Below are 14,776 nucleotides of genomic sequence, written 5' to 3' on the forward strand. Positions count from 1 at the left end.
CAAAGAAACAGAATTTCCGGAGGATGAGGCCCAGAAATAAGGATTTTAAAAAGATTCCCATGTGATTCTAATGTGCAGCCAAGGTTGAGAACCACTGCTTTATGGGCTAACCTTTCCATTAAGGAAGTGGGCTATTTTGTGATGTAGGATACAGTAAAGATGTCTGTATTATTACTGATTGATTTGTACATATAAATATCATTACATTGAGAAATTAAATTCTATTTTAACAAGGAAGCCAGTGAACTTGCTGTTTTTATTTTGGCAAAGCATACTTCTTATTGATTAGAATTAACATAATGAAATCCTAGATCATAGTATTTATGCATTTGAAGATATGAATTAAGGTAGGTACCTTAATTTAGTTCTTTATTTGGTTGAAAATAGTCCTTGCTAATGAAGAGTAGAGTGACAAAATAAATCCCAGTGTATGACAATCACAAAATCTGTAATAATATACAGGCATACCTCAGATATTACTGGTTTAGTTTCAGACCATTACAATAAAGTGAGTCACACAAATTTTTTGGTTTCCAGTGCACATAAAAGTTATATTTATACTATTAAGTGTGTATTAAATAGCATTATAGCTTAAAAAAAACAATGTATATACCTTAATTAAAAACACTTTATTGCTAAAAAATGCTATCCATCACTTGAGCCTTCAGCAAGTTGGAATCTTCTTGCTGGTGGAGGATCTTGCCATGATGTTAATGGCTACTAACTGATGGGGGTGGTGGTCACTGAAGGTTGTGGTGACTGGCAATTCCTTACAATAAGACAACAATGAAGTTTGCTGCACTGATTGACTCTTTCTTTCATTTGAATATGTAGAAGCCATTGTAGGATTAGCCTAGTTTCAATATTTTGTGTCAGGGGATAGGGAGGCCTGAGGAGAGGGGAGAGATGGGGATCAGCTAGTGGAAGAAGTCAGAACACACATAACATTTATCAATTAAGTTCACTGGCTTATGTGGGTGTGATTCATGGCACCCCAAAACAGCAATAGTAACATCAAAGATCTCTGAAAATACAGCAGTCTCCACATTCCTGGCTTTGCTTTCCACGGTTTTAGTTACCCATGGTCAACCCAGGTCTGAACACATTAAATGAAAAAGTCCACAAATGAATGATTCATCAGATTTGAATTGCAGACAGTTCTGAGTGGTGTGATGAAATCTTGAGCCTTCCAGCCCTGGACGTCAATCCTTTGGTCCAGCATCTCCACACTGTATATATGCTCACTGCCCATTAAACTTAGTTCCCTGGTTTTAGTTACCCATGGTCAACCCAGGTCTGAACACATTAAATGAAAAAGTCCACAAATGAATGATTCATCAGATTTGAATTGCAGACAGTTCTGAGTGGTGTGATGAAATCTTGAGCCTTCCAGCCCTGGACGTCAATCCTTTGGTCCAGCATCTCCACACTGTATATATGCTCACTGCCCATTAAACTTAGTAGCTGTCTCGGTTATCAGATTGACTGTCGTATCACAATGCTTGTGTTCAGGTCACCCTTATTTTTACTTTATAATGGCCCTAAAGCACTAGAGTAGTGATGTTGGCACTTGAGATATGCCAAAGAGAAGCCCTAAAGTGCTTCCTTTAAGTGAAAAAGTATGTATGTATGTATAGGAAAAAACATAGTGTATATAGGGTTCAGTACTTTCCATAGTTTCAGGCATCCACCTGGGATCTTTGAAGTTATCTCCCACAGATAAGGGAGGACTACTGGATAATATATGTGAATATTCCCAATCTCTTTGTGGAGGCTTCTCTTAACCTGCCAGCATTCATTCATCAGTGCTGAAAATTGAATACAGTGCATTTCAGGCTTATGCCTTCTTTAGGGTAGAGAAGTATAGCTCTTGCTTTTCTGTTCATTATGGATGCTAGTCTGAGGGAGCCTTCTGACAGAAGCAAGGAGAAACAAGAGTAAGGACATAAACATTTACTAGAGTCCAGCCTGCATGGTTCAGTGGTTGAGTGTGGACCTATGAACCAGGAGGTCACAGTTCCATTCCCAGTCAGGACAGGCGCTGGGTTGCAGACTCATCCCCCGTGTGGGGTGTGCTGGAGGCAGCCAGTCAGTGATTCTCTCTCATCATTGATGTTTCTCTCTTTCTCCCTCTCCCTTCCTCTCTGAAATCAATAAAAATATTTTAAAAAAACACAGAAGACAAACATTTACTAGACATATGACATAATTAGTTGGAAGATTTTCTTACCTTTATAGTATACCAGCATATTTGAGGGATATTTAAACACTTATGCTTAAATTCTGGTGAATTGATTGGCTCAGAGCAGTAGAGAGTGTTTAAAACAATAGTTTTTACCTTTTCTCATTTGAACTCAAAGGGATTGTGAGATTATTAGGTCCTCTGCAATAACTAGGTAAAGCTTTTTGTAACAATCATCTAGAACAGAAAACAAAAAAAGTTTGCTGTAGAATCTGTTTCTATTGCCACATTCTTGGAAAAGTTTAGCAAACTGAGGCTCTGAGCATGTAAATAATAGGTTAGTAGTACCTGACTTATACATTGAGATTACTACCAACTAACTGCTGTAATCTAAAATTGTAGAAGTGCTTTTAATGTTCTTCTTAAGTGAGACTTCTTATATATACCGAATATAGTAATATACAAATTCGTCTTCATGAATAATGTATTATCAAAGAATCTGCTAATCATGCTTATTATTACTGTTTTTAATGTATGGTTTCATTATCTTATTTTTTTCAGTTGGCCGTAAACCGAAGACCCAGCAATCACCAATTTCCAATGGGTCTCCTGAGTTGGGTATAAAGAAGAAACCCAGAGAAGGAAAAGGTAATTTGGGGAAGGCTATTTTGGAGGCAAGATGATTTTTTTTTCAGTCAGCTGAAATATTTCTAGTATGTGCCCATGTGGCAGTACCAATGGACATAAGACACTGGGGGGTAGGGGAGGCCAGGAGATTGTCAAGGGCGGGAAAAAAAAGGAGACATATGTAATACTTTTGTAATACTTTAAGCAATAAAACAATTAAAAAAAACAAAACAAAACAAACAAACAAAAAAACTATGTTCCTCTGTGTTTTTTTTTTATTTCTTTCTTCTTTTTAAATAAATCACTTTTATATTACTTGTAATACTGGTTGGCTGGTAATGAACTATTTTTTCCTTATTTTATTTTTAAATATATTTTTATTGATTTCAGAGAGGAAGGGAAGGGAGGGGGAGAGATTGAAACATCAATGATGAGAATCATTGATTGGCTGCCTTTTGCCCATCCCCTACTGGGGTTTGAGCCCACAACCTAGGCTTGTGCCCTAACGGGGAATCAAACTGTGACCTCCTGGTTGACGCTTAACCACTGAGCTACCCTGGCTGGACAGTACTGTCTTCAGTAGTACTTAACAGGGAGCTTTTCAAACTCTATGCCCACTCCTGTCCACCTGAGTTTCTGTAGCCATGGATACAAGAGGGGAGTGCAAAGGGGTAGGCACTTATTTTGAAAAAGGTCTTAAGTGGAATCTGATGTACACCCTTCTTAAGAGCTGTTCCAGAGAAAGCATGTCAAACTCTCAGCCCACAGGTTGCATGCCTCGTTTATTTGGCCCGTGTTAGCCTTTGAGTTTGACATGCTTGTTCTAGAGCAGTGGTTCTCAACCTTGGCTGCACATTAGAATCACCTGGGAATCTTTTTAAAATCCTGATTTCTGGGCCTCATCCTCCAGAAATTCAGTTTCTTTGTTACTAATGTTGTGGCCCCACCCAAGAGGTTCTGGGTTGGCAGGAGGTGCTCACTCTTACACCCCTGTCCTTGGTAGCTTGCTTGCCTGCTGCTGCCGTCGTGGCCCCACCCCATCACAAAGAAACAGAAGGAAATTACCTTTCTTTAAAATTTTGCCCTGTATTAAAGTTGAGGCAGCGTGGTGTAATGTAAAGATTAAAATTATTAAAGTCATACCTGGATTAAAAATCCAGCCAGTGTTTTCTCTTTTTCAGAATTATCATCTGTTGGGGATAGAATAAATTTGAATACATTAATCCAAAATTACCCAGCTATTCAATTTGAAAACAGTTACTTGTGAAAGTGATAAATTTTTAGTTATCAGATTGCCAGAATATACCTGAATTATTATCATAATTCTACATACTAGTAGGCTTAAAGAACTACCTGGTCTGTTAGAGAAGGCTTTTTTTTTTTTCTGAGTTCTCTTTTCTTTAAAACCAGAAATAGAATTTGTTAATTTTACTTGGGAGTGGGAAGTGGGGTGGAACATTTCAAGATAACCTGAGGATTATAGATGAGTCTAATTGAGCAGATCCGGAAGCATTTTCAAATCCCTACTATAAAAATTTCTTCCAGAATAACTTTTCTGCTCACTTGTACTATATCTGCTCATAGAACCTGATAATCCCCTGGTCATAAACAAAATAACATTGTCCCATATTTTCTTTTTTTTTTCTTTTTGTAATCTTTATTAATATAAGATCATCCCCTAAGGCTCATCTGTTAGCTTTTTAAACAATTTTCAAATGCAGTTTTACAGTTCATTTAATACCACACACTCCTACAACATTAGCCCCTTTACAAAACAGACAAACGAAAAATAGCTTTAAAACTGTTGTCTTAGAAATGTTACTACAATTAAGAGTGGTTCAGCATTAACTTCTATAATCAACTAGTGTGTCTTAGATTGCCACGTACATCTTGATTGTGACATGCAAAATGGATCTTGCTTTCACATGCAGATTTCAGCAGAGATCCACAGTCCAAAAACAAAAAGGGGAAATAAACATTACAGGGCCAACTCAAACATATACTTGAGGGGGAAAAATAAAAAAAACCTTCACAATTAGTGGATATGGGGAAAGGAAAGAGGACAAAAGATCAAGGAGTACCCAGAGTCTCAGCCCACCAATATATGAATAATTTAGCTCACCAATATAATAATTCCCCCATGTATGATAAGACACATTTTCGAAGTGGAAAAGAAGTTATTAAAGAGATTGATTTAGACCATCAGTAACCATCAGACTCCTGTATATGACATCAGTGTGATTCAACTTAATCTCCCTTAACAATTTAAAAGTTTTCAGAGTGTATTCCAAGGTAATAGTTCATTTCAAACCTATTTTAATAAATTATACCTGCACTAATTTGTATCTATATATTCTCTATGTGTTATTTTAAACATCTTTGATAATTAGAATAGAATAGCCATGTTGAAATTAATAAAATAGACAAACTATCACTGACTTTAATATATTAATGATAAGAAAAGTAGCTCAAAGCTTTAGATATGAATGAACCTGACAAAAACATGTCAGGGCATGTTTAAGAAATCTGTCCTTGTTACCTGACCACCTTTCTATTTTGTGCAGTGAACCCGTAAGAAAAGAGTATTTTCAACAAAGTAGTATACGTAGTGCTTTAAAATGAAAAACAATTACTCAAAACCTCTCACTTTGGTAAAAGCAGAACATCAGTTCAGAATTACACAGATGCCAAAGTGAAAGACAAGTGGAATGGATAAATTAATCCCAGTCAGTAATAAAAGCATTGGGAGAAAAAGTGTCACCATAAAAAAAGTTATGAATCAAAAATAGAATGTATATTTGGATAATTACAATCTTCAACTTAATCTCCCTTAACAATTTAAAAGTTTTCAGAGTGTATTCCAAGGTAATAGTTCATTTCAAACCTATTTTAATAAATTATACCTGCACTAATTTGTATCTATATATTCTCTATGTGTTATTTTAAACATCTTTGATAATTAGAATAGAATAGCCATGTTGAAATTAAAAGTTTAGACAAACTATCACTGACTTTAATATATTAATGATAAGAAAAGTAGCTCAAAGCTTTAGATATGAATGAACCTGACAAAAACATGTCAGGGCATGTTTAAGAAATCTGTCCTTGTTACCTGACCACCTTTCTATTTTGTGCAGTGAACCCGTAAGAAAAGAGTATTTATTTTCAACAAAGTAGTATACCTAGTGCTTTGAAATGAAAAACAATTACTTAAAACCTCTCACTTTGGTAAAAGCAGAACATCAGTTCAGAATTACACAGATGCCAAAGTGAAAGACAAGTGGAATGGATAAATTAATCCCAGTCAGTAATAAAAGCATTGGGAGAAAAAGTGTCACCATAAAAAAAATAAATCAAAAACAGAATGTATATTTGGATAATTACAATCTATAATTCTATAAAAATTGCTAAAATTCAAACATCTTTTTAATATATAATACTTGGGATTCCTCCTTCTGCAAAGAAAAAATTAAGTAATTCTCTAAAATACTCTGCAAATTCCAATTCACAAGAAGCATACAAAACATGATAAACAATAAGAATTTTATAGATGAAGACCTACAATTCCAATCTTTGCTACCTCAGCAAGGTACTTTCCATATACCATATCAATATAATAGAAATGGCACAGTTTCTGAGAACATGATCCACATTTTAAGACTAATTTTAATCTCAAAAATCACATATCGATTCACCTATTTCCTTTTTGCTGATTTCACTTCAACTTAAGTGCATGGTTTGTCAAAGACTAAACAAATATTTACCATGTCTTTTACATGTAACACAAACAGCTTTTAACAGAAATTCATTGACCTTCCCCATGACATTTTTTTATTATAAATATAGATATCAAAACAATCCTGGACATATTTTTTTATACTACTGGTAGTCAGCACCCACACCACTTCAAAAATTAAAACAATTTGAGACAATATTCATTGTACCTGCTACTTTAGACAATTTAAATTGAATCTTTCACTAAGCAAAATGGATAAAGATGCCATTTCTTTTTCCTTCTTGAGATTTTTACTTTTTAGTAAAAATCACCATACTTCATCTTGTAAACCTGAATTCTATTTTGAATACTCCAGTTTATGTTGAAATGACAGTGCCTTAAAAAAATTGTGCTGCATTTTTTCTCCTATTACCTGAAAACATAATGTGTATACATATATTAAATATGTTCTTACAAATGTCCAGGTCATATTTATCAGCTGGCATTCTTTTACTTAATGTGGGGGTATTTTGCATTGTGATATTTAATCAAGACATTAATATGAGTAGAAGATTGTTGATTTAAGACAAGTTTGAGATCCACTAAAATTAATTGTTGTATGTTTGTCCTGGTGGCTGTGGACGCTTCATATTTTCTTTGGACATCATTAGACATCTTAGTTCTTGAAGTACAACTTTAATGCTATATGAATTTCGGCATTTTGCTACTGCTGGTATGCTCCGTGCATCTACCATTCCACTGGAATTATTTATTCCATTCATATTAATTTTGGTTACAAGTCTAACTGACGGAGGAGCTTCTGGGTATTTAGGCCCACATTCTACTTTCAGGCTATGTATTCTGTTTTCATAATTTGTCCTTGGTGGCCCAATAATCATGCCTGTCCACCTTGTAAATGTCATATCTTCATCATCTTCAAGGCCCCAGCTAACCGTACCATCGCCTACTCCTTTTTGTCCTTTAAGTTCTTCCAACAAGTGAAAATGATGAGGAACTTTAACTCCTGTGGAGACCGCCATTTTCTTCTGCACCCCAACACAGCTGTTCCCAGCCGTACATCTTGATGTATAGTAGTTGAAAGTGATATAGTTCAAAGTCATGTATATATTTTTTTTTATTTCAGAGAGAGGAATGTGGTGGGAGGAAACATCCCTTTTCAATAAATTAATTGATGAATTTTGATCATAGAATTTGAGCTTATATAAAAAAAACAAGTTTAAATAAATTTTCAGAGTTTAAATCTGTAAATAAATATGATTCTAAGTTCACTTCGTACTATGCATTATGCCTTTGCCTTTATTGAACTCAAAATCTAGGCTAGGATAATACATGATAGTATAAAATGTAGGATCTTGATTATATTAGTACCATAACTGGAAACATACATAGGATGTTATTTTAAAAATCCAGCAAACAAAAGAAAAAAACTAAGAAAACAAAAAAAAGAAAGAAAGAAAAAAACACACCAGCAAACAGCACGGCTGGTGTAGCTTAGCGGTTGAGCATTGAGCCAGGAATCAAGAGGCCACCAGTTCGATTCCAGGTCAGGGCACATACCCGGGTTGCAGGCTCAATCCCCTGTGGGGGGCATGCAGGAGGCAGCTGATCAATGATATCTGTCTCTCATCGATGTTTCTATCCCCCTCCCTTTTGCCTTCTAAAAAAAAAAAAAAAATCCAGCAAACAAGTATATTTATGAATTTTGTTATGATGAAAGATACTTTATATCACTTACTAGACAACACAATTTGACAGTACAAAGATTGCCAATATAGTCAAGTACTTAATGACAGATTCTTAGTACATTTGCGTTTACAAGTAGTAAATGATTTTATTTTTATCCAGCACAATTAAATATTGCTTTTAATGATGTTAATGAATTTTTAATCCATGTCTGTCATTGTTTTTCTAAGGAAACACAACCTACTTGTGGGAGTTTCTTTTAGATCTACTTCAAGATAAAAATACTTGTCCCCGATATATTAAGTGGACTCAGAGAGAAAAGGGCATATTCAAGCTTGTAGATTCAAAGGCTGTCTCTAAGCTTTGGGGAAAGCATAAGAACAAGCCAGACATGAACTATGAAACCATGGGACGAGCTTTGAGGTAAGAGCATGAAGGAACGAGTTTTCAAACAAAATTTATACATCTCTTTCTATTGTCTATTAGCTGTGGAAATCCCTTATTTATGATAACTTTTAATTTTGGAGGGTATTCTAAAGAAGCTTCTTAGATTTGGAGATAGATGGGGAGAGAGGAGTTTGGTCTGGATGTCTAAAATTCAACATGATTGGAAAATCTGTTTCTCCAGAAAAATGTGCTTTTGTATTTAGGACTATTCCATAATACAAAGTTAAGTTACAGACCTTTAAGAAAATTAAACCCAAATGAAGGTCTCCAAATTGTTAATTTGCTTCAGTTCTTGTGAATTTGTTATAATGAATTTATCTTGACATGAAAATTTCTCAAGTTTTGTCAGTTTGAGAAACCACAAAACTTGTAGTGTACATGGATTTTTCTAACTAAGGGTCCTTGTACATTATTTATGTGACACTGTTCACATATCCCACAGATTAATCTCTCCTAAGCACAGCTTAATTATTTTTCTGTTACATCATTGTTTTTGTAATCTATGTATAAATCTGAGTTGAATTTTTATCAGTGTTCGTAAAATAGTCTGTATTTAGGTTAGATTATTTCCTTTAAGAATGAACTTTTTGCTACTTTATATATCTCAAGGTTATAGGGCCTACAGCACCAGGTTCCAACTTCATTCCTACTCATGATTCTCAGCCATTTGAACAATCCAGGCAGGAAGAGCTCCTTCTTATTATATAGAAATAAGTGCATGTTTCTGTTATTACCCATTCTTTTTTTTATTATTTTTTTATTTTTTATTGCTTAAATTATTACAAAGAGTATTACATGTTTCTCCTTTTTCCCCCCCGCCCTTGACAATCCCCTGGCCTCCCTTACCCCCCCAGTGTCTTATGTCCATTGGTTATGCTTATATGCATGCATACAAGTCCTTCGGTTGATCTCTTACTCCCCTCCCTTCTGCCCCCCAACCCTCTCTGGCCTTCCCACTGCAGTTTGACAATCAGTTTGAGGCAGCTCTGCCTCTGTATCTATTATTGTTCAAAAGTTTGTAATGGTCTCTATTATCCATGAATGAGTGAGATCATGTGGTATTTTTCCTTCATTGACTGGCTTATTTCACTTAGCATAATGCTCTCCAGTTCCATCCATGCTGTTGCAAATGGTAAGAGTTCCTTCTTTTTTACAGCAGCATAGTATTCCATCGTGTAGATGTACCACAGTTTTCTAATCCATTCATCTACTGATGGGCACTTAGGCTGTTTCCAAATCTTAGCTATGGTGAATTGTGCTGCTATGAACATAGGGGTGCATATATCCTTTCTGATTGGTGTTTTTGGTTTCTTGGGATATATTCCTAGAAGTGGGATCACAGGGTCAAATGGGAGTTCCATTTCCAGTTTTTTGAGGAAACTCCATACTGTCTTCCATAGTGGCTGCACCAGTCTGCATTCCCACCAGCAGTGCACAAGTGTTCCTTTTTCTCCACATCCTCTCCAGCACTTGTCGTTTGTTGATTTGTTGATGATAGCCATTCTGACAGGTGTGAGATGGTACCTCATTGTTGTTTTGATTTGCATCTCTCGGATGATTAGCGACTTTGAGCATGTTTTCATATGTCTCTTGGCTTTCTGAATGTCCTCTTTTAAAAGGTGTCTATTTAGGTCCTTTGCCCATTTTTTGATTGGATTGTTTATCTTCCTTTTGTTAAGTTGTATGAGTTCCCTATAAATGTTGGAGATTAGGCCCTTATCAGATATAATGTTGGCAAATATGTTCTCCCATGTAGTGGGCTTTCTTGTTGTTTTGTTGATGGTTTCTTTTGCTGTGCAGAAACTTTTTATTTTGATGTAGTCCCATTTGTTTATTTTCTCTTTAGTTTCCAATGCCCTAGGATCTGTATCGGTGAAGAAATTGCTTCGGCATATGTCTGAGATTTTGTTGCCTTTGGATTCTTCTAGTATTTTTATGGTTTCCTGTCGTATATTTAAGTCCTTTATCCATTTTGAGTTTATTTTTGTGTATGGTGTAAGTTGGTGGTCTAGTTTCATTTTCTTGCATGTATCTGTCCAATTTTCCCAACACCATTTATTGAAGAGACTGTCTTGACTCCATTGTATGTTCTTGCCTCCTTTGTCAAATATTAATTGAGCGTATTGGTTGGGGATTACCCATTCTTCATGGTGGTTTTTGTTTGTTTGTTTTGGAGGGGGAAGGTAATATACTTGATTCATTAAGTACTTTTTCCTTACAGATATTATTACCAAAGGGGTATTCTTGCAAAGGTTGAAGGACAGAGGCTTGTTTATCAGTTCAAGGATATGCCCAAAAACATAGTGGTCATAGATGATGACAAAAGTGAAACCTGCAATGAAGATTTGGCAGCAGCTACTGATGAAAAGTCATTAGAACGAGTGTCACTATCTGCAGAAAGTCTCCTGAAAGCAACCTCTGTTCGTGGTGGGAAAAACTCCTCTCCTCTAAACTGCTCCAGAGCAGAGAAGGGAGTAGCGAGAGTTGTGAATATCACTTCCCCTGGTCATGATGCTTCGTCCAGGTCTCCTACTACCACCACATCTGTATCAGCAACAGCAGCCCCAAGGTAAGTGAGGGAAACTGTTAGTTGCATTTGCTTTTTTAGAAAACTCCTTGGCAAAACGCTATGTTCTTTTTTCAATATTAGCATTCTGAGAACCCACTGTTGGTCAGGAATTGACAAGTACCTGATATTTTAAATGTACTTTGTTGTTATCAAACTAGGTGATGTCTCATTTAACCTGGATTGATTTTTATGGTTTTCTAGATGGAACTTAATATGGGCTTTAGTTTTCTAAGTATGTTTATTTCATGGTAGTTCATATTCTAGGTGTTAGGGGTTTGTCAGTACATACGGAAAATTTGGGAGCACTAGTTTATGCATTTTGTATTTGCATTCATCATTTGCTCAAGAAACCTATTTCTAATTTAGCATTAAATATAGTCTAATCTTTTTAATTCACTAGGACAGTTCGTGTGGCAATGCAAGTTCCTGTTGTAATGACATCATTGGGCCAGAAAATTTCAACCGTGGCAGTTCAGTCAGTTAATGCAGGTGCACCATTAATAACCAGCACTAGTCCAACAACAGCAACCTCTCCAAAGGTAGTTATTCAGACAATCCCTACTGTGATGCCAGCCTCTACTGAAAATGGAGACAAAATCACCATGCAGCCTGCCAAAATTATCACCATCCCAGCTACACAGCTTGCACAGTGTCAACTGCAGACGAAGTCAAATCTGACTGGATCTGGAAGCATTAACATTGTTGGAACCCCACTGGCTGTGAGAGCACTTACTCCTGTTTCCATAGCCCATGGTGCACCTGTAATGAGGCTATCAGTGCCTACTCAACAGGCATCTGGCCAGACTCCTCCCCGAGTGATCAGTGCGGTCATAAAAGGGCCAGAGGTTAAATCGGAGGCAGTGACAATAAAGCAGGAACATGACGTGAAAACTTTGCAGCTGGTACAAGAAGAAAAACCGGCAGACGGAAATAAGACAGTGACCCATGTAGTGGTTGTCAGTGCCCCTTCAGCTATTGCCCTGCCCGTAACTATGAAAACGGAAGGACTCGTGACATGTGAGAAATAAAAGAGCAGCTCTGCCATGGACTTTAGACTGTTAGTAACAGTACTAACATAAATGTTTGCAAGGGATGTCATCAAGAAAAGTCAAAAGGAGACTTTAAAACATTTTTAATGCATATAGGAAAACAATCAAACTTACTGGAAATAAGTTACCTGTCCCATGTTTCAGTGGGAAATGAACTACATGTTGAGATGCTGACAGAAAACTGCCTCTTACCTAGGAAACAACTGAACCCATCAATAAAAAAGGATTGAAAGGGACCAAGCAACTCACTACAATATCAAGTTACACTAAGACTTGGAACACTAACATTCTGTAAGAGGTTACAGTTTTCAATGGGGAGGGGTTGGGATGGGTGATCTCATTGTTACATATAGCAATTTTTGATGCATTTTATATGCATACCAGCAATTATTACTGTGTTCACACAGAACTCACTTAACTGGTGCTATGTGAAGACTCTGCTAATGTAGGTATTTTAGAATGTGAATTGAAGAATGGATCCAAAAGCTTCAGAAAGAGGATAGCAAAAAAGATCTAGTGCGATTTTTTAATAAAATATCATATAGCTTAAGCTGATTTAAAACAAAGGCCTTAGACTAATTTTCGGTTTTCTTTATTGAAATAAGCTAATGGCTTGTTTGTGTAAAGCTTTTTTTATTAAAAGAAAAATTTTAAAAATCTTGTACCTAGCACAGTATTGTTATAGAATTTACATGTAACATTTTATATGGTAGTTTAAGTCTGTCAGTTTCTTAATTGTGGACAAATTAACAGTTGGCTCTGGCCTTTTGCTGTAACATGCCTGTGTCACTCAGCCCTGTCATCTGTGCAGACATATCAGTTTCTGTTCTCCTGTCACTTGGAAGTTAAGGCTCAGCATGAATTTTTGTCAGGTAATTCTTAAATACCTGGAGTTTTCTTTCTTTTTTTCCTTTTTTTTTTTTAGTTGAAGTTTAAGAGGGAAAGTACCAGTGTTCAAATTTGAACTATAATAGTTTGTATATTCAACATTTGAAGTATATTCTATTTTGTTGTACTCTTGTTTCAAAGTGTATTCAAGTAGGTTTTCTGAAATATAGAAATTTATCTTGCATTTTGGTCTCTGGTGATATTTTTAACAATATTCAAAAGCTAGTATAGAGACATCATTTTAGTTAAGAATAGAGGTCCTATTTCTCCTTTCCAACTAAAGAAATCCTACTTCTGTTTTTTCTTTATATTAATATTTGGCAAATTACTGCATGTTGCCACTTCCTTTCTAATTATTATCCTGAACTATAGTGTTCTAGTTACCATAATGAATTTACTATTTTAATGTTGGCCACACTTAAAGAATTTATATTTTAAATCAAGACCATTTGCTTCTCAATCATACTTTCTGAAGGTTAGGAAGAACAAGTAATATTCTGGCTCTTTTATACATGAGGAACTGGAGGTCCAGAGGGATTACAGGAGTTTCCGAATTTCACACTGGACTAGGTCGTGTGACTCTACATCTTAATGCTCTTTCTATTACAAAGAAAAGTTGTCTATTTTTACATCTTTTAGAAATTTAAATAAACTGATGCTTAATATTTTGTGGCCTTTAATTGTTCATTTCATCTGATACTACTTAAATTGACAAAGATTTTTTTTTAACACCTCCCTTTGTAATCTTTTTATCTTTTCCATAAACATACCTAATGGTACCTTTTAATAAAAGCTCAAAAAAACCCTCACCTGATTCTTATCCCATTTGAAAGTTAATCTCAAATTCTACTTTTTTAAACATTCCCTACTCTGCTCTGGCAATTCATTGTATTCTTTAAAAAAAATTTTTTTTTATCTTTATTGTTGAAAGTATTATAGATGTCCCCCAACTTGACCCCCTCTACTCCGCTCCCCTGTCCCCCAGGCCTTCTCTGCACTATTGTCTGTGTCCATTGGTTATGCATATAAATTCTTTGGTTAATCTCCCCCCACCCCCCACCCCAACTGTATTTTTTGCACGGCAATTTCATCCATAATACTGATCTAGGGTAAAGATTACATACTCTACCATACCTACACCCCTCCTCAAGTGCTGAGCATATGGAACACGGACATTTTTTGATTTTGGTAACATTTGCTACGAATATGTCATGTGCTATGGAGGGTAAAGGAACTTTAAATTTTTAGTAATTCCCCCTATGCTATATTAATTGGTTCTAATTAGGTGAAGCCAGGACTACCTAGCTTCCTCCACTGCTCTACCTGAATACTTTTGGGTACATCTTTCAGAATAAGTACACTTATGGTCTAAATTGTGAAACACATGTTCACAGCACATACTGATTGGAGTGCTTCTGGTGATTGATATTACCAGGTGTATGCTTTTTAGTCTCAACCCTTTTGAACCGTAGATCATTATATTTGCTTTTTGTGTCCAGCATATTGGAAAACCATATAATAATAGCTTGATGTGTCTAGTTTCCAGCCTCACCAGGCTTTTGAACAATGACTGATCAGCATTCTGTCCACATAGT

At 35.8% G+C, this 14,776-nt stretch overlaps 1 protein-coding gene and 1 pseudogene across 10 annotated transcripts in view; one reads left to right on the top strand and one right to left on the bottom strand.

Annotated features, from left to right (window-relative positions):
• ELF2 (E74-like factor 2 (ets domain transcription factor)) overlaps positions 1-14,776 on the top strand; it is a 94,912-nt gene that overhangs the window by 77,609 nt on the left and 2,527 nt on the right. For 8 of the 10 annotated variants that reach the window (XM_014548956.1, XM_014548957.1, XM_014548954.1 and 5 more), the window contains 4 exons: positions 2,744-2,830; positions 8,459-8,651; positions 10,897-11,244; positions 11,645-13,984. In XM_014548956.1, the coding sequence (XP_014404442.1) occupies positions 2,744-2,830; positions 8,459-8,651; positions 10,897-11,244; positions 11,645-12,272 (1,256 nt within the window). In that variant the 3' untranslated portion in view covers positions 12,273-13,984. Of the gene's footprint in view, positions 1-2,743; positions 2,831-8,458; positions 8,652-10,896; positions 11,245-11,644; positions 13,985-14,776 lie in introns of those variants that run through there. The other 2 variants (XR_001364313.1, XM_005877731.2) reach the window with 2 other exon arrangements.
• Positions 5,976-8,116, bottom strand: LOC102247685 (annotated as a pseudogene).

Source organism: Myotis brandtii, unplaced genomic scaffold, assembly GCF_000412655.1.
Source record: "Myotis brandtii unplaced genomic scaffold, ASM41265v1 scaffold53, whole genome shotgun sequence".
Classification (NCBI taxonomy): Eukaryota; Metazoa; Chordata; class Mammalia; order Chiroptera; family Vespertilionidae; genus Myotis; species Myotis brandtii.